At 38.4% G+C, this 25,999-nt stretch overlaps 1 protein-coding gene across 6 annotated transcripts in view; it reads left to right on the top strand.

Annotated features, from left to right (window-relative positions):
- Positions 1-25,999, top strand: part of PIP5K1B (phosphatidylinositol-4-phosphate 5-kinase type 1 beta) — a 108,562-nt gene that overhangs the window by 53,180 nt on the left and 29,383 nt on the right. For 5 of the 6 annotated variants that reach the window (XM_035891710.1, XM_035891707.1, XM_035891713.1 and 2 more), the window contains 7 exons: positions 3,417-3,534; positions 7,583-7,735; positions 9,428-9,727; positions 21,036-21,247; positions 23,602-23,685; positions 23,787-23,835; positions 24,065-24,149. In XM_035891710.1, coding sequence (XP_035747603.1) covers positions 3,417-3,534; positions 7,583-7,735; positions 9,428-9,727; positions 21,036-21,247; positions 23,602-23,685; positions 23,787-23,835; positions 24,065-24,149 — 1,001 coding nt within the window. The remainder of the gene's footprint in view (positions 1-3,416; positions 3,535-7,582; positions 7,736-9,427; positions 9,728-21,035; positions 21,248-23,601; positions 23,686-23,786; positions 23,836-24,064; positions 24,150-25,999) is intronic. The other variant, XM_035891712.1, reaches the window with a different exon arrangement.

Below are 25,999 nucleotides of genomic sequence, written 5' to 3'. Positions count from 1 at the left end.
CCCTTTTTTTTCCCCCCTCTTCTCCCCTTTTTTTTTCCCCCCTCCTCCGTAGACCGGTGCCCTAAACTGAGGGGAAAATTATATGATTGTGTCCTTTTTCAATAGAGTACATTTCTATTGTGTCCAAAGCTTCATTTTGCAGATTACATTTTCTGTCAACAGATCACAGGTATTTTTCTTGTTCAACTCAAAGACCTAATTGTCCTCATGAAACTCCCTGGCTTGGTTAAAAGTTGTTATACATAGTGTTTTGCGCATATACTTTAATCTAGCCAGACTGAAATGCACTTGTAAAATGCACGAAGAAAACATGGGGAGAAACCACAAAGTATATTCTCTCAAGAGCTAATAGAGTGGAAGGTGAATAATTTCATGTCTGAATAAGGTAGAGATGCATTTATGTGAAGCATTCTGACAGTGGAACTGTCCTTTTCATGTAAGAGCAAGACTCAGCCACAAGAAATTTGGAGGTTTTCCATTACTGTAGGAAATTACTGGAAGAGAGGGTGTTTTTCTGTTAAAAGTAGCAACAAGAAAACCTTACAAACTTTCTTCCAGAGCGGTAACCAAGAAATCTTAAAATTGTCCCAAGCTTGCTTCTTGCATCACGGAAGAGCTTACTGTTGGCATCCTGTAAACTATTGTATTAGATAATGAAATTGAAACTAATTAATATGTTTAACACAAACAATAGTGTATGATATCAAGCTCTGCAGACTTTTAGTAAAGGGGATCTTTTAAGATGATTTTACAAAGAATAAGGAAACTTGCCTGCAGTGAAACTCTCTATCGTATCTGTAATAAAGTAAGCTCATGTGCTCTAAATACACGGAATTGCCCTCTGTGTAGATGCGGTTCCAAAAAATTGCTCTGTTTGCAATTATTCTGGAATGAATCTCCACTTGCTATGCATTACTGTCCACCTGCAGACCTAGTGTTAGTAATTTTACTCCATATGTGCTTACAAAATGGCTTGGACCCATGGTGTTACCATAGCAAACTTCCTACCTTCATTTCAGCCTGGTGAAGTTCCAACAACAGTACATGTTCTGGTGCAGTAAGAACATGTACTCTATTTATTGCCACGCTTTCACAAAAGAAGCTTTTGAGTTATGGCTGCAGGAAGCAGATTTATAAAAGTATTTATGTACTGAAAGGTAGGGCTTTTTTATGAAGTTTAGATGATTAATCTTCCCTGACAATGATACAATGCTTCAGCAGAGAACACTCTGTTCTTTTCTTGTCTGCAACTTACAACAATTAAATGCATTTACAAATATGCCCCCAGGTTCCCAGTATAGCTATATATTACCCCTGTGGCATCCTCATATTGCACAAAAATTCAGTGAGATGCATCCAGCTATGTAAAACCTAATGTCAGACAAGACTGTTAGTGTTCTGAGCAGCTGAAAGACCTTTTAAGAAAAAGCATTCACCAGTCTTAACTGTAAAGAAAAACTACCATCTTCAGCCTAGTATCCTATTGATTTCAGTTTTTTATAATTGATATATATATATATATCAACATGTAATGGAACAATAAAATACATGTGGATGTCATTTTAATACCTTGGAGTTGTGATATGAGATGTGGAGACATAAAGTGATCAGATGAGTTCATTCGGACTAGGCAGCCTTCACTAGCTGTTAGCCGTATGGTTTAGCACTCCAAGCAGCACAGTATTCTAATGTCTTTGTGTGTATGCTTGGTCATCCACAACCATTTTTTTATTTGTGGTTTCCAATGAGAAATCAGGTTGCTTTTTCCCCTCCTTCTGTCTCCTGTGCAAGAGTCTAAAGTGTATGTGTTTCTGGAGCCTGAGAAAGCTTGTTCTCCAGGTCACACTGCTTAATTAGCAGCAGTTCAGTTCTGTTTAGGTTTTGGCGGTATGCATGCAGGGGCAGCTAGGTGGGTTGGGTAGAATTCTGTCTTCAAATTGTTATTAATGGAAGGTGACAGTTTCACATGACAAACATTAATTGTACAGGATCAAAGCTCGTCAATAGTTTCGTGATATTTGATTTAGTCTTTGCAGGAATGTTGCTCAGAGTTTATTCCTTTTCATAGCTGTGTGAATTCCTAGCTTTTTCTTTTTTGTATACTTTGGATATTCTTATTGACAAGAACAGAGGTACATGCTGCATTTCTGAATAATTTAGTTAGGGTAAATGAGTAGAGAAGTGCTGGAGGAGCTGATTTTGGCCACTGTGTCAAGTCTTGGATTTTGTACTCACTTATTTATCAAACCATTTGGAGACTGACCAAACTTTGTTTTAAAGCTGTTCTTGTTTGTGTTGAAATCATAGTGTAGAACTTTACTGTTCTGCTTAAAAAACATCTTTTAGTTTCTGTCATAAAGGAATCTAAAGGCATCCATTTTTCTTCTGGCAGCATTCTGCTGCTGACCTTTCCCTTTAGCTTAAATCATGTAGTATTCATCTCAAGATTCATACAACAGCAGCCTAAAAATACAGCGACATGGTATAATTAATTTTATTTTTTTTCCCCCCTCCCCCCTTTAAGAAAGACTGTCTTCCAGGCTGGTCACCCTAGTAGTCTTTGCCTGTGGCTCTTCTCGTTTGAATCTATATCTTGTGTATAACTGCATATCATTTTCCAGAATTCCCCAAAACGTCTGTACCCTATGTTCTTATTAACCAACTGAGTGCGTAAGTCAGTAGTGGTTTAGATTGAGGTGGGATACATATGTGATATGACAGGTAGACAGACCAAAAACCACTTTAAGTTCAGCAAAGCCAGAGTGGCTTCCCAATTCTGGACGGTACTAGCAAGAAATTGAAAGAGTTAACTCGTAACTGCAGTTACCCTGCAGAAGAGAATAATGCTGAGGATGCTATTTCATAAGTAAGGCTGAGCCAATCAGTGCTTGCTGGCACAAAAAAACACATGTGCAGTCCTCCTTCCTTCACACTGCTCTGGCCGCAGGGGTCTGCCCTCTGTGTTGTGCTGTCCTTAGTATCCGTCTGCCTCCCCTGCAGACCAGTCCAGCTCACCAAGCTAGCGCGAAGTTGTTTTGCTGCATTGACTTCCAATCTTTTTCAAGAGCTTACATGAAGTGGGGTAACTCTTCCTGCATCAGTAAGCCATTAGACTGGCCTACCTTGGAGGGGTATCAGAAGTTTAAACCCAACTGTTATGCAAATTGATATGGGTGGTGAAAATAGTCATTTCCATTAAGGCGGGAGAAAGGAATTTGCTGGCAGTATTCCATCTCTCACAGACATTTTTATTACACCAATTAATGGTGATAGGTTTATCTGCATTTATGACTCTTGTCTCAGAAGGCCAGTGGTTGAGTTAGGCAGCTTTTACTGTAAAACTAGCTGCAAGAAGGAGGTCGCTAAAAACTGCTCAGTAATAATTGAGTTTGATTTACTTTTGTTTTTGTTTTCAGTGAAGGGAGCAATCTCACCCCTGCTCATCATTACCCTGACTTCAGATTTAAGACGTATGCACCTCTTGCCTTCCGCTATTTCAGAGAACTTTTTGGTATCAAGCCTGATGATTACTTGGTAAGAGCTTGCAGTTTTCCTTTGAGTTACAACTTATTATAATGTATACTAGTTTCATAGTGACAGAAGAGGATGCTTTAATGGTGCCCAAATGGGTAGCAAATTTTGTACATGGTGTGGTTTATAACTAGTGAATATTTTCAGTGTTTTACAAAAATTTGAATTCATCATCTTTGAGATGATTTCTATAAAAACCTGCCGTGTTAATTGACTAGAGTAACTTGAGTATTACTGCTCATTCAGGTCACTGTTTCTAGAGAAGTTGTAATCAGAATTTGTGTGACTTCTACCAATTCAGTTGCAATAAAGTGCTCTTGTGTTACTTGTGTTATTTATTCACTTCATTAAAGAAGTGTTTGTCTGCAAATGTTCCCATCTAGCCTTGAGAAAAGTGTGTGGCAGGCTAAAAAATAAGCATTTTAGACTATCTCCTTTGTTCTCTGTGTTTTATAGTTTGAAGACTTACTCCTTCTTACTATTCAACTGTTTACATGAGAAAGAAGTGATGCATTTGCTGCTGTCAAAAAAGCAGTCTTTACTTGGTAGAACCACTTTATGGACTGCCAGGGACAAGGATCCAGTATTTTTCTTCTCCCATAGTTCTGCTTTTGGAAGGGTAGTGTGAAAACAAAGAGCTGGATTGTTTCTGGATGTTTGTCTCATACCAGTCCACCCAACAAATCAGAATCCAAATACAAATGAGCAATTTTGTATGTTGGGGTTTTATTGTTAACTTCTTTTAAATGTGTTTTTTAGATCCTTTTGTTCCATTATTGATAACTGTTTCTTTAAAACCAAAAGCATTTGAAAGAGCTTGAATGAATAAAAAAGAAAAATTGATTAAATGGTGCTGAAACATTACTTAATACTGACTTCTGCAGTGTTCAAGTGTATTACAAGGGTGTTTTTCCTTCTTGGACAATAAGCCTAAAAGCAAAACTTAGCTGGTTTTGCTTTTTTTTAGGTTGAATGTGGGTGTCTGGTTCTGATTTTTCCATGCTATGTATAGATTTTGTATTACTAGCCCTAATGATAATAGTTGTATATAAAAACAGATCATTCCTTTGAATTATAGGTGTTAGTAGCAGGGAAGTGCAGATGTGTTGGAGTTTTATAAAGGTGTCATGATGTAATATGTTGTTTATCAGTCTCCTTTTGCGGACCTGGCAAAAGACAAAGTATCCGGGCTGCTAAAAAGGCTGTACTTCCTAGTGTAAAGCTGTTGTCACCTGCAACTTCTGTTCCATCTGAGGAACCATTTACAGTAGCGTCCATTTAAGATTATGGAAAGACTGCTTGCTGTTGATAAGAGATGTGTGACACTCAGCTTAACAACAAAATGACTAATCCCTGAGGGAACTTCCCAGTAAAGGCAACTTGGTGCACCTTCTTTTTCCTCTTGGTACAGCAAAAGACACTAGCTATATGTTTACAAAGAAAAGGGGCAACTAGAAAACCTAATTTCAAGATTAAGTACACCTTCTTTTCTTGAAAATGCAAAAGCGTATTTCCTTCAACAAACAGGTATTTTTGCAAAGTGTGGTTGGAATTTCAGTGTGTGTTGCTGTAACACATGCATGCCTCTATTAGGTTTATACTTGCTCTGCAAGCATGTTAGAATCCATTTCTGTTGTTTCTGGTTCTAAATGGCCATTGCTTTGTAATCAGAGCAGGTTGCAGTCCCTTCTGGTCCAGAGGTAGATGTGATCAGAGGGGTACTATGATCATAAAACAAAATTATTTTTGGTTTGGCACCCTTTTCCTGATTGGTTATGACCAAAACGTCTGGTTAAGACTTTGCTCCAAATAACACGTGTCAGGGTTCTGGCTGAACAATCCCTCTTGTTTCTGTGAAATCTGGATCTGTCATGCAGTGACTGTAATTTCAGTTTGGTATCTAAAACACTTCACTGTAACAATATACCAACGGATTGTCCAGTTGTGGTTGAAGGGGAAGAGAAGTAAGGTAAAAAGAGGAGAAATTACAGCAAGTGTATGTGAGTTTACACTGTTGATTTGCAATGACAAAGCCCAAAGATTTACAGTTTCACATTTTCCAAGGAGATAATGCACTGTAGGAGTCAGACTGGATAGGGTAAATACATTTGAACAGCTGGTAGAATTAAATTGTCAGTGGAAACCTCATGGAGTACTGGCATTTTGCATGGAAGCTTCTTGATCATAAAGTACTGGATTGTCAGGGGCTTGAGGATTTTCTTTTCAGTTTTGATTTGGCTTTCATAAGTGTCCAGTCAAAATTATCTGTGCTCTTTGTGTAGCGATACTTGGTGGGTAGACTTTTATTTTACAGGAACGAACTCAACTGTAAAATGACCAAAAGACAGTGTAGGTTAATAACTTGTGCTTATGCTATACTGTTTTACTGAGCTTTAATGTTTAGGGTAATTTGATTTCAGATACTTAAAACAATGACAATTACTTATGAAGCTTTATGTATTTTGGCAAGAAAAACTGCGGGGTTGCAATACAACTGCTGATTTGCTCTGAAGGTCCATAGTGTTACAGGCCAGCATTGCTGGTAGACAGTTGTAGACAATTGCAACTATAGGATTAATAAGTAAGGTCTCTCCTATTAATTGTGAACTGGAGAAGCAGGGAGACAAACAGGCAATGTTTTTATAGTGTGCAAAAGTCTCTTACAAATTGCAAGCATGGGAAAAGCCTCAGCTGGAGCCAGGATAAGAAAATGCATTAAGGCAGTGGCTTGAGTCCATAGGAAGTATGCTTCTCTAGTTCAAGTGCTTGCAAAAGAACATATTTATTAGATTTTCTTGTATCACTTTCCTTTGCTATCACCACCCACTGAAATCAATGGCAAGACTCCAGTTGAATTTAATGAAAGAAGTTTTCAGCAAACAAAACAGTATTTTCTTGTGGAATTGCTCAACTCATCTCAGGCAATGACCCAATAAACCAGATATTTGTTGCTGAAGCAATTCTTCCTTTTGCTCTGAGGAGACCAGAAGACATACTGCACTGCTAAGAATAATTCCCTGGTGCTTACGCTACTCACAATTCACATCCTGTGTAATTTTGTTTCTTTCAAAGACTGAAGCCTTAAAATACTAGACCGTAGGGTAAATCTGTAAGTGTGTAAAATTGATGGCATATAGCAAAGGAAGAGTGTGTGAATGAGTTTAATGATACTATATTTTAAACAAGCTCCTGACTTTAATATGAACAGATTTTTCTACGTTTATGAGCTTAATAGTTCCTCTCCATTTAGTTTGCATGAAATATGAATTAATGGAGATTTAATAAATGTACATGAGCCTCTGTGTGAGATCTACGTCTACTACTAAGGAATACTCCTTGGTGTCTTTTTCCTCCTTAATGTGATTGTAATTATTACTGTCTCCCTGTGGAAAAGAAAGCCTTTCTAAGCATCTGCAACAATGGTCCTCCAAAACCCAATTTTTCCTACTTACTGGTATTTAGTTTTTCTGTTTCAAGCAGTTTTCCATCAGAAAACTACAGTAGCAGCTATACTGAGATTATTATCCTAATGGTTTCAATACCAGTTTCACAGAAGAGGACTTGCCTATTTTTCTATAGTGAGAAACCCCTAGTCCCAGTGTATATATTCCTGTACCGGTTTCATAAATGGCTGTGAAAAGCGAACAGCTGCAGTGCAAATGTCATCTTAAGGCTTCTGACTCAAGAATTTGCAATGCCGACGTTGTGGGGACGGACTCTCTCCACCGCAACCACTCGCTTCATGCCAGGGAAAGTTCAGCTGGTGCAGTGGGACGTGAAGAGGGAGCATACGCTTGCCTGCCAGCTGCTCTCCCATGGTTGTGCCGCGTCTCCTGGGCAGAGTGGAGTGTAACAGCTGCCCCACCAAATTGCAACCAAATTACTGTGACTCAGCTTGCCGTACAGTAGTAGAGTTCCTGCAGTTGAAGCTCAAAGAATAAGCTCTGTGATTCTCCTATGCCTATTTGAACCTACAGTTCTTTTTATTAAACTTGTGTTTACATGAGTAACGCGTGCATTGGCAGTGAAAAACAATTTTTGTCTCTTCCAGTACTCAATCTGCAGTGAGCCTTTAATTGAACTATCCAACCCGGGTGCCAGTGGGTCCCTATTTTTTGTAACTAGTGATGATGAGTTCATCATCAAAACAGTTCAACACAAAGAGGCTGAGTTTCTTCAGAAGCTCTTGCCCGGGTATTACATGGTAAGTGACCGAAGACTGTATTTTACCTGTATTTTTTCTATTTCATGTCACACTCCTGAAGGTTTGGTTTCATTTGTTGTCTTTTGATCTTTCATTGGCTTTATCTGTATTCTTCATAATATTTTTGACATTTTTTACTTGTCTATCAACTTTGTACCCCCCACACCCATTAGAAAGAGTAGATATAAGTCAAGAATGTATTTAAGATAATTGCTGTTCTTTTAGCATTCAAGATGAAGCTGAGTGTCATCTTCTGACTGCATACCAAAATTTGCTTCTAATAAGCCAGTAACAAAAAAAAAGTTTCTAATTCAATTTTTTTTTCCATTTTATGTCTGTCTACTGACTACTCAGAGTGGACAAATAAACCAGACTAGTTTCACTTTTGTTTCTGACTACTTCTAATTTCCATTTCTCAGGTATTAAAACAATGATGTAAAAAATATTTTTATCCATATAATTTGTTCAAAAATTAATTTTTAAATGGAGTTTTTTGAGGGCTAATGCTAAGTAGATTGTATTGGTTTTATGTGTGTCAGTCATCAGAAAGGAAAACCATTGATCCAATGCAAGTAGGATTTAATTTTCCTTTTTAAAAAAACAAACAAAAAACCAAAACCCAAACCAAAACCAAAAAGCCACTCATACCATACGTATGAACTTTCTTTTGGGTGATATGCAGGACTTTAGAGTATTAGACTTGTGACTGTTTTCTCTTCTTTCTTTGATTTCTTAAGCAAACAATTGAAAAGTTACCCTCTCATTTCTACTAAAAATGAGGAATATTGTCATTATTACGCTAAAGTAACATGTATTCACTGTTTGTTTAAAAAAAATTGTGCACTGGCAGCATCAGAAAGAGCAATGGTGGCAGGTACTTTCTTTGTTGTTACTTCTGATCATGAGCATCAGCTCAGCGTAAGTTTGAGTTTATACAAGTAAATATAGGGTCACTTTGCTTTGTTTCTGGGAACATTATTCTCACTACCGCCATATGCAAGGGTTTCCAAAGTGTGGAATCACTGTGATTATTTCCTGTGAAAGTACCTTCTTCCCGTAGCTGTAAATTGTGACTTAGTAACCATGTAAGACTAGAAGTGGTTTTTCCCCTTACTGATTTTTCATGGCCAAAATTGAGAGTAGTTGTGTTCAGAGGGAGGATTTTCGCTCTCACCTCTCTAATTTTTTTGCCTGTTGTGGAATTTGGATTATTTCACACTTTCCTGGTCAGTTTGATAGTCAGTTGTGGCTCTGTTATGACCTCACACTCCTGTGGAGATGACTTGGTCATTTGCCACTGATCCTTAATGTGAAAAGCCTCATGGAGACGAGGTTCTGTTTTTCAGAATCCAAGTCAAGGTAATGAGAACTACATTTGACCCAAACTCCTTCCAGCAGGTGGAATTCAAAGGTTGTTCAGGTCCAAATGGATAAATTAAATCTTCAGGATGCTTTTAGGGTTGGCAGAGTCTGCTCTTCCATGGGATGTGAGAAGGAGAAGCCTGGCATAAATGAGGTTACTGCTCTGCTCACAGACTCACAAAGAAAATAAACTGGTCAAAGAAACTATAATGCATAAGAAACCATGCACAGTTTTCTTGATGTTTGTTAATGTCCTTTGGTGTTAAAAAAATCTTAAGTGTGGAATTTTGTTGAAATAGACATATTTAAGAATATCTCTTTTTATTTCAGAATCTGAACCAGAATCCAAGGACTCTTCTACCCAAATTTTATGGGCTGTACTGCGTTCAGTCAGGAGGCATTAATATTAGAATCATTGTAATGAACAATGTTTTGCCGCGAGCCTTGAAAATGCATTTCACGTACGACTTGAAAGGCTCCACATACAAACGGAGAGCATCACGAAAAGAGAGGGAGAAGTCCAATCCTACATTCAAAGACTTGGATTTCTTGCAAGACATGCATGAAGGATTGTATTTTGACTCTGAAACACTCAGCGCACTAATGAAAACACTACAGCGGGATTGTCGAGTGAGTAAAAATTATTGACTAAACGTCATGTTCACATCTGTTCTAGATTTACCTCAGCAAAACAGAGAGCAGGATGTTGCTCTATATGTTGTTTAACCTCCATTCCTTTTCCGTGCAATTTAGTTGGGAAAAACTATGGATGTCAAAGCACTGATGAAGCCTGTATTTTAGTTAAGCTGTTGGGATCTGAAATGATAGGATTGTAGAATGGAATATCCTGAGTTGGAAGGGATCCACAAGAGTCATCAAGTCCAACTCCTGACCCCACACAGGGCAATCTAAAAGTTAAACCATACATCTAAGAGTGTTGTCCAAACACTTCCTGAACACCAACAGGCTTGGGGCCATGGCCACTTCCCTGGGAAACTTGTTCCAGTGCTTGACCACCCTCTCACTGAAGAATCTTTTCCTAATACCCAATATGAATTTCCCCGATGCAGCTTTAAGCCATTCCCTTGCATCCTATCACCAGGCACCAGAGATCAGCACCACCCTTTCTGTTCCTTTCATGAGGAGGTTATAGAAAGCCATGAGGTCACCCCTCAGTCTTCTTTTCTCCAAGCTCAAAAAACCTGATATCCTCATACGTTCCTCATTAATCATGCTTTCACGTCCTTTCACCATCTTTGTTGCCCTCCTTTGGACACATTATAATATTGTTATATCCTTCCTATACTGTGGAGCCCAAAACTGCACCTAGTACTTGAGGTGAGGCCACACCAATGCTGAGTATAGTGGGACAATCACTGCTTTCAGCCAGTTGGCTGTACTGTGCTTAACAGACCTCAGGATACAGTTGGCCATTTTGGCCACCAGGGCACATTGCTGACTCATTGACCTTAACATCCAGCACAACCCCCAGGTCCTTTTCTGCAGGGCTGTCCCCCTATTTGTCTGTACATCCAGGATTATACTGATCTATATGTGGAAATACAGGTTAATATAGGAAAGTAGTCCAGTAGAGTCTTTTTTTGTTCTTGCTTTCCATTAGTTTGGAGATATTAACGATTTTTTTTCCAAGGCACAATAAATAGCCCTGTGGTACTATTGTTAGACATGATAAACTGTACGTAGAGCTGCAACCTCAGTACTGCTTTGGTAAGTCTGCCTCTTTGTAAGTTAACAAGAGCTAGGAAACTGAATGAGAGAGGCATGTCTAGTGGCAGCAATTTCTGGAGCAAAGTAATTTGTTCCTCAGCTGAAAGGTGGTGCTTAGTGCCCACAACATTTTCAAGGCAGGAGGATATCTGCCATTGTCCTTTGAAAGGACCTTGGTGAATGGATTTCAGTGCTTCTTGTGGACAGGGGGAATTGTAAAATGGATTTCTTTCTGTAGGAAAGGTAAGAAAATACAAAGTAGGAAAAAGAGGAGTTATCCTGGTCTCTCCGAGTTTTGCAAGGTTCACAGGGGTTGTGGAGAGAAAAGATTGTCTTTGTTAAGGGGAATCCTAAGAGTTTAATAATAAAACAGCAGAATGGATAGACTGAACTCATCACGTAGAAGAGGCATACTGAACATCAGAGTTTGTTGTTCGCTGCCACCTGTGGTGCAAGATGGAAAGCATTGTTTTTGCACATGAATAGTACTTTTTGTTTAACTACCACAGAAGTCTGCCATGTCTTGTGCTTGGTTTGTTAAGCTGGGTGACCTAATGTTCAGCTGCATATTCAGTGTGAGACATTTGTCTAACGCCTCGCATTGTTCTTTCTGTAGCCTCTTGCAGTGAGTGTTTCCTGAGGTCCTGCCATGTGTGATAATGCAGAATGCATCAGTATGTCACATCTGGGGACCTGGATGCCCTTTTGTGCACACACCCCCCCCTACTTCTCAAAGGTTACTTACCCAGTCAAAGCCTTGGGGGATCTATTGTGTAGAAAATAATAAACAGAATCTAAAGGAGAGAACTGGACTGGAAAGTAAAACCAAGAATCAATCATTTAATTGTTACAGATAAAGGGGACTCTTACTGGTTCATTGAAAGTATGGGTAAATTCTTGCCACATGTTACTTGAGTGCTGAACTAAACATCAGCTTTTTCATTGTGTAATCTTAGATTAACTGTAAAGTCTGGAGTTCTTAAAGGCCCAGCTAAATCTTAATACTATTAAAAGAAGAGAAGAAAAATATCTGTAATCAGTGTGTATACATAAATATATATATATATGCTATAGTATAGTACATGTCTATATATATAGACGTACACTGAATGTTTTATATATATATATAAAAATATAGACTGGCATTTTTTTTCTATTCAAATAAGTCTTACTCTCTGTTGTAAAACAAAGGGAGCAGATGCTGTTATCTTTCGCATAGCTGAATTTGATCAACAAATGAGGTTGGATCTGACTGCCTGCCTTGTACTACCTTTAGAAAGAACAGAAATACGCCATCCATTTTTGGTAAAAGACATCAGTTTTGCCACTGCTTTTTTTCTGCTCATATGGTATTTGCATGGCTACTTAGTATGAGTGAAAACTGACCTAGATTTTTAGGGCTTCAAAACTTACCATCTCTTTTTCCTTTTACTCCAAAGTGAGAAAGTTAGTGTAGGCACTGGAATTAAAAATTCCGCTCATTCAAGAAAGGAAATTTTTGGTCTTGCCAATATTTCAGGATTAAGAAAGTCTCTTCTGTGTTGCTTAAATTTGGATTATGTTTTTGTTGTTCATATTTGCAATCAGAATCAGCAAGCAATTTTTTTATTCCTGCTTCTTTAATATAAACATCCCCAGTTGGTAGGCCCTCTCCTCCTTAAGCCCAGTCACTGCATTCAGTGGCCTGGCAGAACTTGCTGGTGATGACAGAGAAGGTGGGGGGGCATGCTGTGATCTGTGTCTTCTGTCACTGTATCCACCCACCGCATTTAGCAGTGGGCCCACATTTTCCTTGGTCAGCCTTTTACCACTAATACAGCAGTAGAAGCTCTTCTTTGTGCCCTTTGACATCCCCTGCAAGTCTATCTGAGCTTTGGCTTCCTTGACAATAACAGCCACTCCTATGTGCCCAGGTGATGTTTCTCAGTTCCTCCTCAGACCTTGCCTGTCCTCCCCCATCCTGTATGTTGCATTTTCACATTCAAGCTGTTTTACAGCTTTCTTGCTTAGCTGAGCTGGCCTCCTGATACATGTCCTCAGCTGGCACAGAGCTCCTTCCCCAGGGAAAGGTAGCAGCAGGTATGGCAGTGGTGAGCTGGAGTATCGGTTCTTGTCCGTCATACCTTCCCACAGCTCTGATGAGGAGGTGCATGATCTACCTGGTTAAAGGATGGAGCTGAGTGGCTTGTGGTGATCTCTTTGGGCTGGTGTCTCCAGTAGCCACTCCAGACCGTCTGCTTTGGGACACGTACAGATTGAAAGCATTCTCCAGCTCCTGCATCCTCTACTTCTTATGTTCACACTCAAGTTGACAGGATCTGAAAGCTCTGCTCACAGACCATTTTGCGCTTTTTACACCTTAGCTAAACCAAGGAGTGTAACGCTACTGCGTTCCTAAAGATGTTTATCACAGACACAATGCACACAATTGAAAATTTGAACCGGCTTTCAAATTCCAGACTATTGCTGAGACTTATTGTAGCTATCCTATCCTTGCCAGGAGCAACTGTTATAGTTATTGGTGTGGGTGGCAAGGGGAGGGGGAGGAGGACAGGCGAACGATACTAAAAATAAATAATTCCATTTGCCTGAATAGCTTTCCTAAATATCTTTGCTTTGAAGCCTTATTCACTTCAGAGTGCTTTAATTTGTAAAGCCAGTGTGCCTATATTTTGTGTAATGGTAAATACTGAGAGTACTGGAAGGTAGTTTCAATAGCTGTGATTTATTTTTAGCAATCATTCTGTTAGCTACTCTGATCATTGTATAAAATGATGAATTATTAAAGAAAGAGCAGACTCTCCAATTTCCAAATAAAATTAGTCTTATAGATATTAACAGAAACTGTTCTGCTCATGAATGAGACCAGGAATGAAAAGCTTTATGGCATATAAGCAAGTACTAAGCAAAACCGAAGTCAATAAGAGTATTAAAGACAATTCAAAGTGCATTTGGGAATTAATTTTTTTTTCTTAAAGGTGCAGAAAATTAAACTCCATGTCAAACTTAACTACTGTTGTGTTTCATTATAAGCACTTAATCCTGCAGAAATTGTTTCTGTGTGGAGGAGTACTTATGTGGGGCAAAGGATAAGCTCTGGCACTAAGTGATACGTTAGGTATAAGTACATTAGCACAACTCCGTATGAGAAAGGCTAGAAGTGAATTAATAGTGGTATTTTATTTTTCATAGTTGATATGGAATTGAAGTAAAGCTAGGCATCCATTATTACTTACTAGATCTTTAGGGGAGCTCTTAAGCAGTTTAATAAATACAAATTACCTCTGTTCTGAGTAGGAAGCACAGGAAGGACACCTGTTGTCTGGTACAAGGAATTCACAGTCCAAACACACAAGTAACAAAGTTTGTCTTTTGATCATCCTATGTTAAAAATGAAGGTAGAGTTTTGTGGAGGTACATGTCAAAAATTACTGTAGGAAAGGTACACCAGCACATCTCATCAGAATATGGTCCAGCGGTTTGATTATGAAAGTACTCCTAATATCTTCCCTGCATTCCCTTAAAGTACAGAAGAACTGGTAACCATTTATTAAAAGAAAACAAGAAGGATGTCCTTTTTTAAACTGACAGTGTCATGATTATACACAGATTATTATTCTACAAACTGTTTCTCATCTAGTTACCTAACAAAGCATGTTAGTGTAACTTTAAACAAAAACATGAATTTCAGGAGAATAGGATTCTGTATTTGTAGATCTTTGCTGCACATGCTCACTCAGATACAGCATGTTCTTGAATGTCAGCTAGTCATATGCAGGAATTTGGGGTATTCTATTAAAATAGCCTGGTTGTGTTTTTCCCTTTCCATCTGCTGCTGAATCCAAGAGAAAAGAAAATTGAAAAAAGCTAAAAGGAGAAGTGTATGTAAATGCAGTTAGGTCTATTAATTAGGCATATGGAAAAAAATGTTCCAAGTATTGTTCCTCTTGCTCTTTACTTTGCTGTTACTGTCTGCTTAGTAAGATGTTTACCTGTATGCACTCAGATAACTTCTTTTTGTCAGTCAAGTGGTCAGTTCCCAGTGTTTCTCCGTCCTTTTGCATAACACTTTTTTAATGTATATAAATATTGGAGATGAAAAAAATATGCAAATCAAGCAGTATTTTTTTATCCTGAAATTTGGGACAACATTCCCCATCAGAATTGCAAAGACATATATTCTTAAAAGTGAAGTTAAGATTTACTCCCCACCTATTTATAGAAGTGGGAGAAAAGTGAGCCAGAGTTTATAAGAGCGTTAGTGATCTTCCTTTGTTACTTAAGGGTATCTTTTTTCTTAATGAAGCATGTTTAAGAGCTTGTCTATAAACTCAGAACTAGGTCTTCTCAGTTAAATTGGAGACTTTAGGGATCCTGTGACACCTGTCACATTTAAAACTACACTAAAAAATGTTGTTTTACACAGACAAGGCAACTGAGTGTAAACCTAGGGAATTTTGTCTTGCAGTAAGTAGATTTTCTGTCTCAGTAGGACAGAGTATTTTTCGAGCTATCAATTGAAGTGCTAATGACCTACAAGTAGGCAAAGTATGTGTGTTTTATGGGGATATCTCTTCCAAATTAATGAGGGTGGAAAAATAAGGTGATGTCCTTACAAACAGTAGTATTGGCACAACTTGAAGGAGTATTGATCTGCATAGAGCAGAAATATGGCGTGGCTTGGCATGGCATGGCATGTGCTAATCTTAGATGCAGGATCTCTGTCAAAAATGGTAGTTTGAGGAAAATGGGCATGGAATGATACTGCAGATCTCTTGTATCTTCATATTTTATCACTGTTGTAGTATCAACTGAAATTCCAAATTTCTCTCTACTTCTGTGTTGAAAATCAGAAACCAGATTGTAATTTTTAGGAGTGTTAGTTAAAAATATGTTTCAAGAATTCTGTTGAAATGGGAAGCGACTCCACATACGCTTTGGGGGGGTTGGTGATTTATTTTATTGGGATAGATTGTTTCTAAACCAGACCCATCGCTAGGCATTTGACATTTGCACACTTGTTTCTAAGAAATGCTTATTTTGCGAGATAGTCCTTTATTTTGTGGGATTTTTATATATCTGCTTATGTTGGGTAGTAATTATTGATTTGGTGTAAAATCAGTCTTCTTTCTGTTATGTTAGCTTCTGCGTCCCTTTTCCAAAATGCTGGTGGGAGAGGAAGTGCTTGCTTGCATGGTTATCCTTTTAGTTTTTGCATGTTACAAGCTTGTGAAATTATGCTTTTTTTAGTAGCATTTTCCTTGATTTGTTTATGAAGATGACCTGCTGGCTTGAGTTGTTTTGCATGGTTAGCAACATGAATGCAGACTTCTCTGTCAGACAGTTCACAGCTTGGGCTGGCTGCATCTAAAATAAAAGTGAAATCCCATGGCAGAAATACTTTCTTTGCTCTATTAGTCACTGGCTGAGATAGTTGAGTGTAACCATGTCTAAGATGATTCACAGAATGCTTTAACATCTGATTAGCTCAGAGAAAAGAAAATCTGATTCAGGGAGTTATTTTTCCATGTTCCGAAACAACCTATATTGTGATGCCTTTTCACTGGTGGTTTTATGTGGTATGAAAGCAAAATAGTGCTTAAGGCTAGAAGGGGATGAGCAACGCTTGCCATCTGGAAGTTGTCAGAGCAGCTGAAGCCTTGCAAGCAGCTATTGGTGACCAAGTGACAACATCATGTTGACAGAATCTATGTAGCTAGTGAAATAATGCATATATAAATGCAAATGAGATGACAATTAAATGTTGAGTTAATGAACTGAACATTCACTTGTCATTATCGAATATAACACTTAATCATGCTGTATGCTAACAAAGAAGAATATTCTTGCTGAAATCTCACAGTGCCATTTTGCTAGCAAGGTGCATTTCAGAGTGGTTACATGAGTAAAGATAGAATTTCTCTCACTTTACACAAGGGTTGTATTTCTGGGAGTTATTGTCAATTTCTAGTGATCTCACATGGATGACATCAGGTATTTTACAGGGCTTTCTCATTTTGCTACAACTCTAGTCCTTTCAATACTGTGATTTTTTTCTAGGTTTTTTTCATGAGATTAGGATCTCATTTTGGTACCTTTGAGGCAAAACCTTGCTGCCGCTTCTCAAAAGCGGTTCCATCTAAAATCATCAAAGCTACTTGCAAGCCTCGACCCAGGAAAAAGCTTATGCCTTTTTGTGTTCTCATAGGATGCTGTATGTTCAGAAATAGCTTGGTGTACTGCATTCTGTTATCTTTTCCATGCTGAACCAGATTAATTTGTACAGCTCTGTGTGTGTGCAAAATATTACTTACGCATTTAAAAATAATCATTATTTGGTATTTTAAATATTAATGATGATACATATGTAAGAACCCTTCAGATATATTCATCTGGAAATCCCACTCACTGAAGTAAAATTTCTGTCTTAATACTGACTGAAGAGTTTGACACAAAGTAAGCTTTTCTTGGATGCTGATGTTTGACATGCTTCCTTGTTATTCTGGTTAATTATTTCTTATCAGAATTTTCCTTAGAAACAAACAGGGGAATAAAACATGCTCAGATCTGGTCAAAAGATGTGTATTTGCATTAGGAGTGGCTGCTTTGGTTGTCAAATTTCTAAGGGGAGGTAATCAGAACTGTATACCCAACCAGCAGGCAGGTCATATTATGATATCCTGAAGACACTGTGTAGACTGGGCAGTCCTGCTTCTGAGCAGGACCATGAATAGGGCATCCAGGGGACAAGGGTTCATATGCTATGTGCTGTTTGTAGAAATATGTACTGCAGCTAATCCATCGGATGTGCAGGTGTTTCAGTTTCATGATGAACTGGAATAACAACATAGCTTTTTGTTTTTATGATGTTTTTCATTGATCCTAGAGCAAAGTAATAAAGAGTCAAAGAGATTTTTAGTCCATTGTATAGTACAAGTAGTGTGGTTTAAGTGACGGTTGGTGAACTGATGCAGTCGGAAAGATTAATTTTGTCACATAAGAGGTCCCTGTGGAAGAAGCAGCACATTATATCACAGCTTTCCATGAGGCTACATCCAATCATAGATGTAGGTTATGTAGTTACTGCTGTTATATCATAATATGTCTAATGAAATCTAATTCAAAGACACTAAAGAATAGGTTGAAGGCAGAGCTGTCAGCAGTTATATTTATAATCATAAAGTAAAATTGGCAATGCTTTTTTCCAAGCCTGACTAGCTATTCTAATCTGGCTTTGCATAAACCGTGTTGCTGACTGTACTACTAAGGTATTTATTTTTGTAGAGGTTTAATTGGTTTTGTTTGTTGGTTTTTTTTTTTTTTTTTTTTTTCAGCCTACCCAGAATCTACTTTCAGTATTGGTGGCAAACATCCACTGATTACATATTTTTAATGAATAGCTTATATAGTAATTTCTTTCTGAGAAAGTCTGAGTAAAGGGTAGTAATAAGCAACCAGTAAAGAAAATTCTAGAATTTACTTGGCACCAAGTGTCTATGAGTTTGTACCTGTTAGCTTGTGCTATTTTTGCAATTCATGATTCATGAACCAACATTCCCACACAATGCACAATAAAATTTTATCATCTTGTTTATGGTAATTTATGGATGTTGTATACCTGGACTTCAGCAAAGCCTTCGACACAGTCTCCCATAGCATTCTCCTGGAGAAGCTGGCGGCTCATGGCCTAGATGGATGTACTCTTCGCTGGGTTAAAAACTGGCTGGGTGACCGAGCCCAGAGAGTGGTGGTGAATGGAACTAAATCCAGCTGGCGGCTGGTCACAAGCGGTCTCCCCCAGGGCTCAGTTCTAGGGCCAGTCTTGTTTAATATCTTTATCAATGGCTGAATATGAGCCAGCAGTGTGCCCAGGTGGCCAAGAAGGCCAATGGCATCCTGGCCTGTATCAGGAATAGTGTGACCAGCAGGACAAGGGAAGTCATCGTGCCCCTGTACTCGGTGCTGGTGAGGCCGCACCTCGAATACTGTGTTCAGTTTTGGGCCCCTCACTACAAGAAGGATGTTGCATTGCTGGAGCATGTCCAGAGGAGAGCAACCAAGCTGGTGAGGGGTCTGGAGCACAAGTCATACGAGGAACGGCTGAGGGAACTGGGGTTGTTTAGTCTGGAGAAGAGGAGGCTGAGGGGAGACCTGATCGCCCTCTACAGCTACCTGAAAGGAGGCTGTAGGGAGGTGGGGGTCGGCCTCTTCTCCCTGGTAACAGATGATAGGACGAGGGGGAATGGTTTGAAGCTGCGCCAGGGCAGGTTTAGGTTAGATATTAGGAAAAACTTCTTCACTGAAAGGGTTGTCAGGCTCTGGAATGGGCTGCCCAGGGAGGTGGTAGAGTCCCCATCCTTGGAGGTATTTAAAAGAAGGATAGATGAGGTGCTTAGGGACATGGTTTAGTGGTGGGATGGCAGGGTTAGGTTAAAGGTTGGACTCGATGATCTTAAAGGTCTTTTCCAACCAAAGCGATTCTATGATTCTATGATTCTATGATTCTATGATTTAGAATATGCTTTTCTGTTGTGTTGTGAAACCCCGTGGGAGTTCTGTCATCAGACGATGCTGTGGAGTACTGAGGGCCATACATTAGCAGCCTTTTTCTTGTTCCATTTGAACTAACCCACTTCTGTGCAGGATTACTCTGAGTGAGATCAAACCTACCATGTCTTCTAACTCCTCCTATGCCTTTCTACACTTAGATTACAGTGCGTTATGCTTTGTTTCTTCACTTCAAATGCTTACAGCAGTGCTAAAATTAAGACACTATGCTCCTCATGGAAGATAAATGCCAGAGATTGAAAATAATCCAGCTGTATTGTACATTTGGCTTCTACTTAATATACTGAGTGCACAAGAGATACAGATGGAGTGGAACAGAGCTTTCCTACCTCTTTGCCTATGTACTTGGGCATTAGAGTTAAAATTATCTCTGGTATGTGTTAAGTAGTAGACTCCGTTTTCTTCCTGATACAATTTTGCAGACCACTAGACCTTTCCTGATGATTGCCAACAAATATAATTTTGGATTTGCAAAATGTGTCTTAGAGTTCACAAGCCATCTCAGTATTTTGTGTAAAAATACTTATACTTGGATAGTCTTCATCAAAACGACATACCTGGAGTTACTGCTCTTTATTTTTCATCTCTGCAAAATCACATTTTGTTCTTGTTCGCAGAGGAGGATGTACTACTGCCTCTTCATTCTGTGCCAAAAATTACACCATTATCTTAGAGTACTGTGTGCCAAAACATGCCTTGAATCATTGCTGAGCTGCTTGAGGTAACAGAGAGGTGACTGGCATGGTATATCTTGGCTGGTTGCTACTGTTTTTTCTCCCTCCACTTAGCACTGCTATTATAAAGATATTTAACATAGTTGCTGTCTGCTAACAGTTTGGTTATATTACTAGATGTTATTACAGCTTGTTTTAGTTCACATTTGCATATTGACTTGAACTGTATTTCCTTTTAATGGCAGTATGCCAGACTTCATAATGATGTTACTGACTGGAAACTTGTGACAGTACAATGTGCATGAAAGAAGAAAGGGAACTTGCCTACTGACAGAGGCAAAAATGGTTAGCAGAGCTGGAAGAGAAGGCTGGTTGGTTAAGTCATGCCTTTGCAGTTTAGGTAGGCTCTATTTAGCCTAATAAAGAAAGATGCTTGACTTTTTTTGTACGCAAACCCATCACCTGTTAATGGTAGCAAATGCTTTTTTTTGACCTTTGAAAGTTCTCCAAGAATGCTTTCTCAATTATAAACAGGAGGTGGAGGGGAAGTAGAGAGTAGTCTAGGCAAAAATGCTCAGTAAAGTCTGGAACATGCATTAGAAGTTACTTTAAAAATGTCTGTAGTCCATAAATATGGGGTGGACCTATTAACTGATTATTTGCTATAAATAAAAAAGATGCTGACTGGACATATCTTCCTTGGTGACAAAGTAACATCGGGTTACATTGCAGCTATGCATTTTTCTTTCCCACTTGTAACAAGAGCATTGAGCTAATTAGATGACTAGCACTTTGACTTATGGGGGGTAGTAAAAGATTTTTGTTTAATTATAATTTCACACATCTTCCTAATAAGAAAAACTTGTGCTTTGAAGGCCTATTTTTACTTAGGTTTTCAAAATGCTGCTGTGTAATTCATATTGTATGTAGTCATTGTTTCAGTGCAGCCATTTCTTCTTTGTTGATAGGTTCTAGAAAGTTTTAAGATCATGGATTACAGTCTGCTCCTGGGAATCCACATACTGAACAGTAACATGAAGGAAAAAGAGGGAGAGAGTTCCCAGAGTGCATCGGATGCGAAACGTCCTGGAGGGCAGAAAGTTCTCTATTCCACAGCCATGGAGTCTATACAGGGCCCTGGGAAGACAGGGGACTCTGTCACCACAGAGACAACAAACACGTAAGTGCCATGACCTGCTCTTAAGGTTACTATTAAAACTTGCACATTCTGTTTCTTCATTCTGTGCCATTTGGTATTAAGAGGCAAAACGTTCAAGAGTATGCTGCATCTCAGAAATTGAAAGATTAAGCCTTTCTCCCCTCCCCACCCCGCCCCCCTGCGAAAGCTGGGCCACCAGGATTTGCTGCAGAGCAGGAAATCAAAATGTTGGTTAGTAGATTGATCATCTTTAAATATGTGATGGCAAATTTGGTTAGTTCAGAGTGACTTATGTAAGCACAAGAGGTGTTATGAGACAGCTATTACAAGAGTCCCAAGTATAATCTAATTTTAACTGGAAGCAGCTTGATGAGCCATAAGCAAAAAGTATTTATTACCATTGAAATGGATATTCCTACAGTGGTTATTTTAATTAGTAGAACTGTATCATCAACCACTGAAGTGCTGTCATATCCACATACAGCATTTCCTAAGATTAAGAACTGCTGCTTTCCTTTTTATTTTTCTGCAGTAGAAATTTAAGTATGTAGGTATTCTAGTTTCCTTTGAGATACATTCAGTGTTAGTGAGAACATTATGTTCACCATTCTCATTCTATATAATCAGTCCTTCACTATAATGAGGGTGTAATTTCAAGTTAACGATTTACTCTTCTCCTGGTTCTCCTGGGAGCCATCTAGGTAAATACAACTAATGATACAGAAACATGTCCTTAAACCCACAGCAAACAAATTGGAGAATCATGATACTTAGCATTCATAGAGTTTCCATATGTTCAGAGCTCTAGAATATAAATGAGACAGACCCGAATTTTACTGTTTTTACAGCATTATTCACATTCATAGAGGAGATGGTGAATGCTCTTGTATGGTGACAGAGGTGTTGCACTGGCAATTTTGGGGGGTGTTGGTTTTTGATTTGGGCCAAAGCCGATTATATAGGTCATCCAAGAAAAGTCCCTGTGGTTATTATGTGTGGCAACCCACCCTGGGCTCCCACATCATTAGAGCTAATGTAGGGCTGCCCATATCCTGAGCAGTGTAATACCACTGCTGAAAGCTTATTGCAGTGGTGGAGTCCTTCCTCGGCACCTTCTACTATCTATTCTCTCATATTGACATAACTGGTAGTGTGGCAGACCTCACTGAGGTGGATGAAAATAAGTGAGGTCTCACAAAAAAGACCCCTAGGTCAGTCTTCTGCTGTGGTTCCTGGTAAGGCCATACAAACATGAGGATGAGAATGGATACCCAGTAGCCATAACTGCTGCTTGTACTGGATTGAATAGACAGGAAATGCTGACAGAATATAGTTTTGTAAACCACTTAACACTTCCGAATGTCTGACCAGTTAATTGAGCTGAAGTTTACAGTAACAGGGTTTTACAGTAATTTAATCTCCACTTGTTCTTAAATGGTTTCCTATGTGCCTACAATAACAAAAAGCTTTCCCCCCCCCAAAAAAAGGTTGATTAGATGGTAGCCCTGTTTTGTCGGGGGAGGGACTACTGTGCTTTAGTAGCAGAATGGGGAATATACTCTCAACTATGTCTCTGGTAGCTGTTTCAGGTGTGTGTTACTTGTTTCTCAAACTGTTAAAAAAGATTTGGAGCTATTGCATGTGTTGCATCTCTAATCTCTTTTTCTTCTGGTTTTGTAGTGGGTCCATTAATGTCAACAAAAGCTGACAAACTGAAAATGGGATTTCAGTTTCTGGTTCTAAAAGCAATGGACCTTTTTTCCTAGGTGGTGGAGTAGGAAGAGAGGGTCTTAGGATGAGCATCTTGTTCTTTAAGGTCATGGCTGAGTAAATACTCTGAACCAAGTGGAGATCTGGACAGTCAGGCTTCTCAGCTTGATGCTGTTAGTTTTTCTGTCATTAATCTGTCTGTAAAGAAATTCTGGAAAAGCACATACTTAATTTTTAGTGAAAAATATACCAAACAGCCTTTTAATACTTGGAGTAATGTCCATACTCTCTACAGTTTTGTTACATGTGATCAATAAAGTGACAAAATTCTCCTTTAGCTAGGCAAAATTATTTATTTTCCTTAGTAAGAAACTGGTGTATACTTTTTCTAATTTTCAGATCATGCAAATATTTCCATTTCTATCTAAAAAGTTATCCTAAAATACTCCTTGTTTGTAATGGATATTTACCACTGGATCGCAGATACTTTAGGCTTGCTATTTAAAATCAGTTGTATGCTAAGTGACTCACATTTGACTGACTTTGCACTGTGGCATCTAGGTTTAACATTGTGCCTATTTCTTTGGGTTTGCAAGTGTGTGCAGTTCATCTGCTAACGGATCATCAGAGATGTCTTAAAAGAGATGTTTTGTTGTTTCTCTCAGAATGGGAGGTATTCCTGCTAAAAGCCATAAAGGAGAAAAGCTGCTTCTATTTATGGGTATTATTGATATTCTCCAGTCTTACAGGTAAGCTGAATTTCAAGTTTTTTATTGAATGAGCTATTCTGAAATTACTTACAAATGTGGAAGTTTTATAAAGCAGTTATGATTTTGTTTTTTATGCTTAGGTTGATGAAGAAGCTGGAACATTCTTGGAAAGCTCTTGTTTATGATGGGGTAAGTAGATTTTTAAAAATTTTTTTTTTGAACTGCTGATTTTTTAGCTAATGGAACTTTGACTTGACCAGGAAAGAGCTAGCTTTGGTATATTTGTAGTCTACCATCACCACGTGGTGCCTCAAGTGTATCATATGAAGTTTACCTGAGGTGTCCAGCTTATTTCTTGACAATTTTCTTGTGATTTACTTAATGGAAAATATGACTGAGACCTTTTTCAATCTTGTAGGATACTGTTTCAGTTCATCGACCAAGTTTTTATGCAGACAGATTTTTGAAGTTTATGAGTACAAGAGTTTTCAAGAAATTTCAAGGTGAGAAAATTGTGACTTTTTCCTCTCTTAAATATTTTTATAATCACTACTTTATAACGCTCCTGTCTTGGCAACAAAAGAATCATTTCTTCAACATCATGTAGCACTTACATTGCCAGAGACTCATCTTCTTACAGGCTTCTTCCATCAAAAGTTCAGATCAGGTTTTATGTTCACTAAAATTTCTACCACTGAAAGTCATTATCTTTCAGACTGTACTGGCCCTTGTTATTCAACATTTTGTCTGAAGACCAGTATTTTTTAAATCTGTGGAGGTGCTGAAATTGCACTCTTTTTTTTTTTTTTTTTTTTTTTTTCCCCGCCCCCCCAGCAGAAAGGAGAAGGGATGTTTCTCCTTAGCTTCTAGGAGACTGTTTTGTAAGTGTCCAGGCTTTTTATAAAGCAGAGTTCTTGACAAATAAATATAAATTGACTGGCTAGAACTGGGTAGTTTATAGAGGAATGAATACTCTAAAATGGATCCTAGTTAGCAGTTTGATAATCCTACTCATGGAACTGTGTTTGGTTTGGAGTTGAATGTTAAAATGTGGAATGGACATTTGGTTCAAATACTACAGAAGGTGTATTGAGCATATGGCATTGTATCAAACTGATAGAAGGCGTGTTGTTATCTGGAGCAAGAAATGAGTCTATGTGGATAGAGGTAGAAGAAAATAGAAATGAAGGATACAACTGAATGAGACTTCAGTGAAACAAGAATGACTACGAATACTAGCATAAATAAAAGGTGTTAAATGTTAAATCCTTCAGAAAAGGATGATTAATATAAAAATAAAAGATCCTGATGTAATATGACAAAATATGAAGCAAAATTCAGCTGAAATGGGGAAGGAGCCTTCTGAGACTCAGATCGTTTAAACCCTGGAATAATTTTGCCAGAGAACTGGTGGGAGCTCTGTTGTCTGAGACAATACTCAAAGGAACTCCTCTGCACTGGTAGAGAGTGAGTAGAGAACTTGATACTTCCATCTGTTGGACAAAATAAATGTGCTATGCAGCCATAGAAGTTCCCTGAACATCTGAATCTGTTTTGGTTTTCCTGTTCTTTTGAATTCTGACTGCTAGATTTATGTCACCATAAGACACAAAACTAGACTACTATTTCAAAACTATAATGTGCAATTAAGGAAATCATGCCTAATTTTCTCTCTAATCCTAATTTGTCTGTCTCATTTTTCCAGCTATTAACCTGTCTTAACCACTGTTACTGATCTGTTCTGCATACAAGACTATTAATCTACTTTAATATGGATTAATTGTTCAAATGTATTATCATTCATTTGTAAAATAAAGAATAGGGAGTATTCCTGCCTTCAGGAACATTGTTTCTAAACTTCAAGTTACACATTTCAGTTTAAACTCTTAAGCCCTGTTCTGAATGTGTGCTTCTTCCCCTAGTGCACAGAACAAGCCTCCATAAATAACAATAAAAACATAATAAGCAGATTCAGCCTTGGGCAGAGGCTAGCTCAGCAGCTATCTATAAAATTATTTTTAACAATATCCTGGAGCTATGCATCTCATTTTCTTCAGTCTTTAGCCAAGTGGCTTTGATGCTTTCAACTTGAGTTTTGTAGTAGAGCACAATATGAACTATTGCAGTATGTCTGGAGTAACCTTGCAGCCAATGCATGGGGCATGGCCAGCAGCTGGCAACTGAAAAACGGCTGGCATCCTTCTGAAGAAGAACTATAAATGGGGGTCATGATTCAGTAGTAGTGGCAATGGTCAGATCCTAGAGTTTCACCCAAAATGCCATGGCAAGTAGGCAGGCCCTGGTAAGAATTATAAAAAGGATGCTCATACCTGAGTGTACAAGCTATCAACAT

This window comes from Egretta garzetta, unplaced genomic scaffold (genome assembly GCF_000687185.1).
Source record: "Egretta garzetta isolate BGI_Z169 unplaced genomic scaffold, ASM68718v1 scaffold353, whole genome shotgun sequence".
Lineage (NCBI taxonomy): Eukaryota > Metazoa > Chordata > Aves > Pelecaniformes > Ardeidae > Egretta > Egretta garzetta.
The sequence above is the reverse complement of the archived record's forward strand: the minus strand, read 5'-3'. Positions and strand labels throughout refer to the sequence as shown.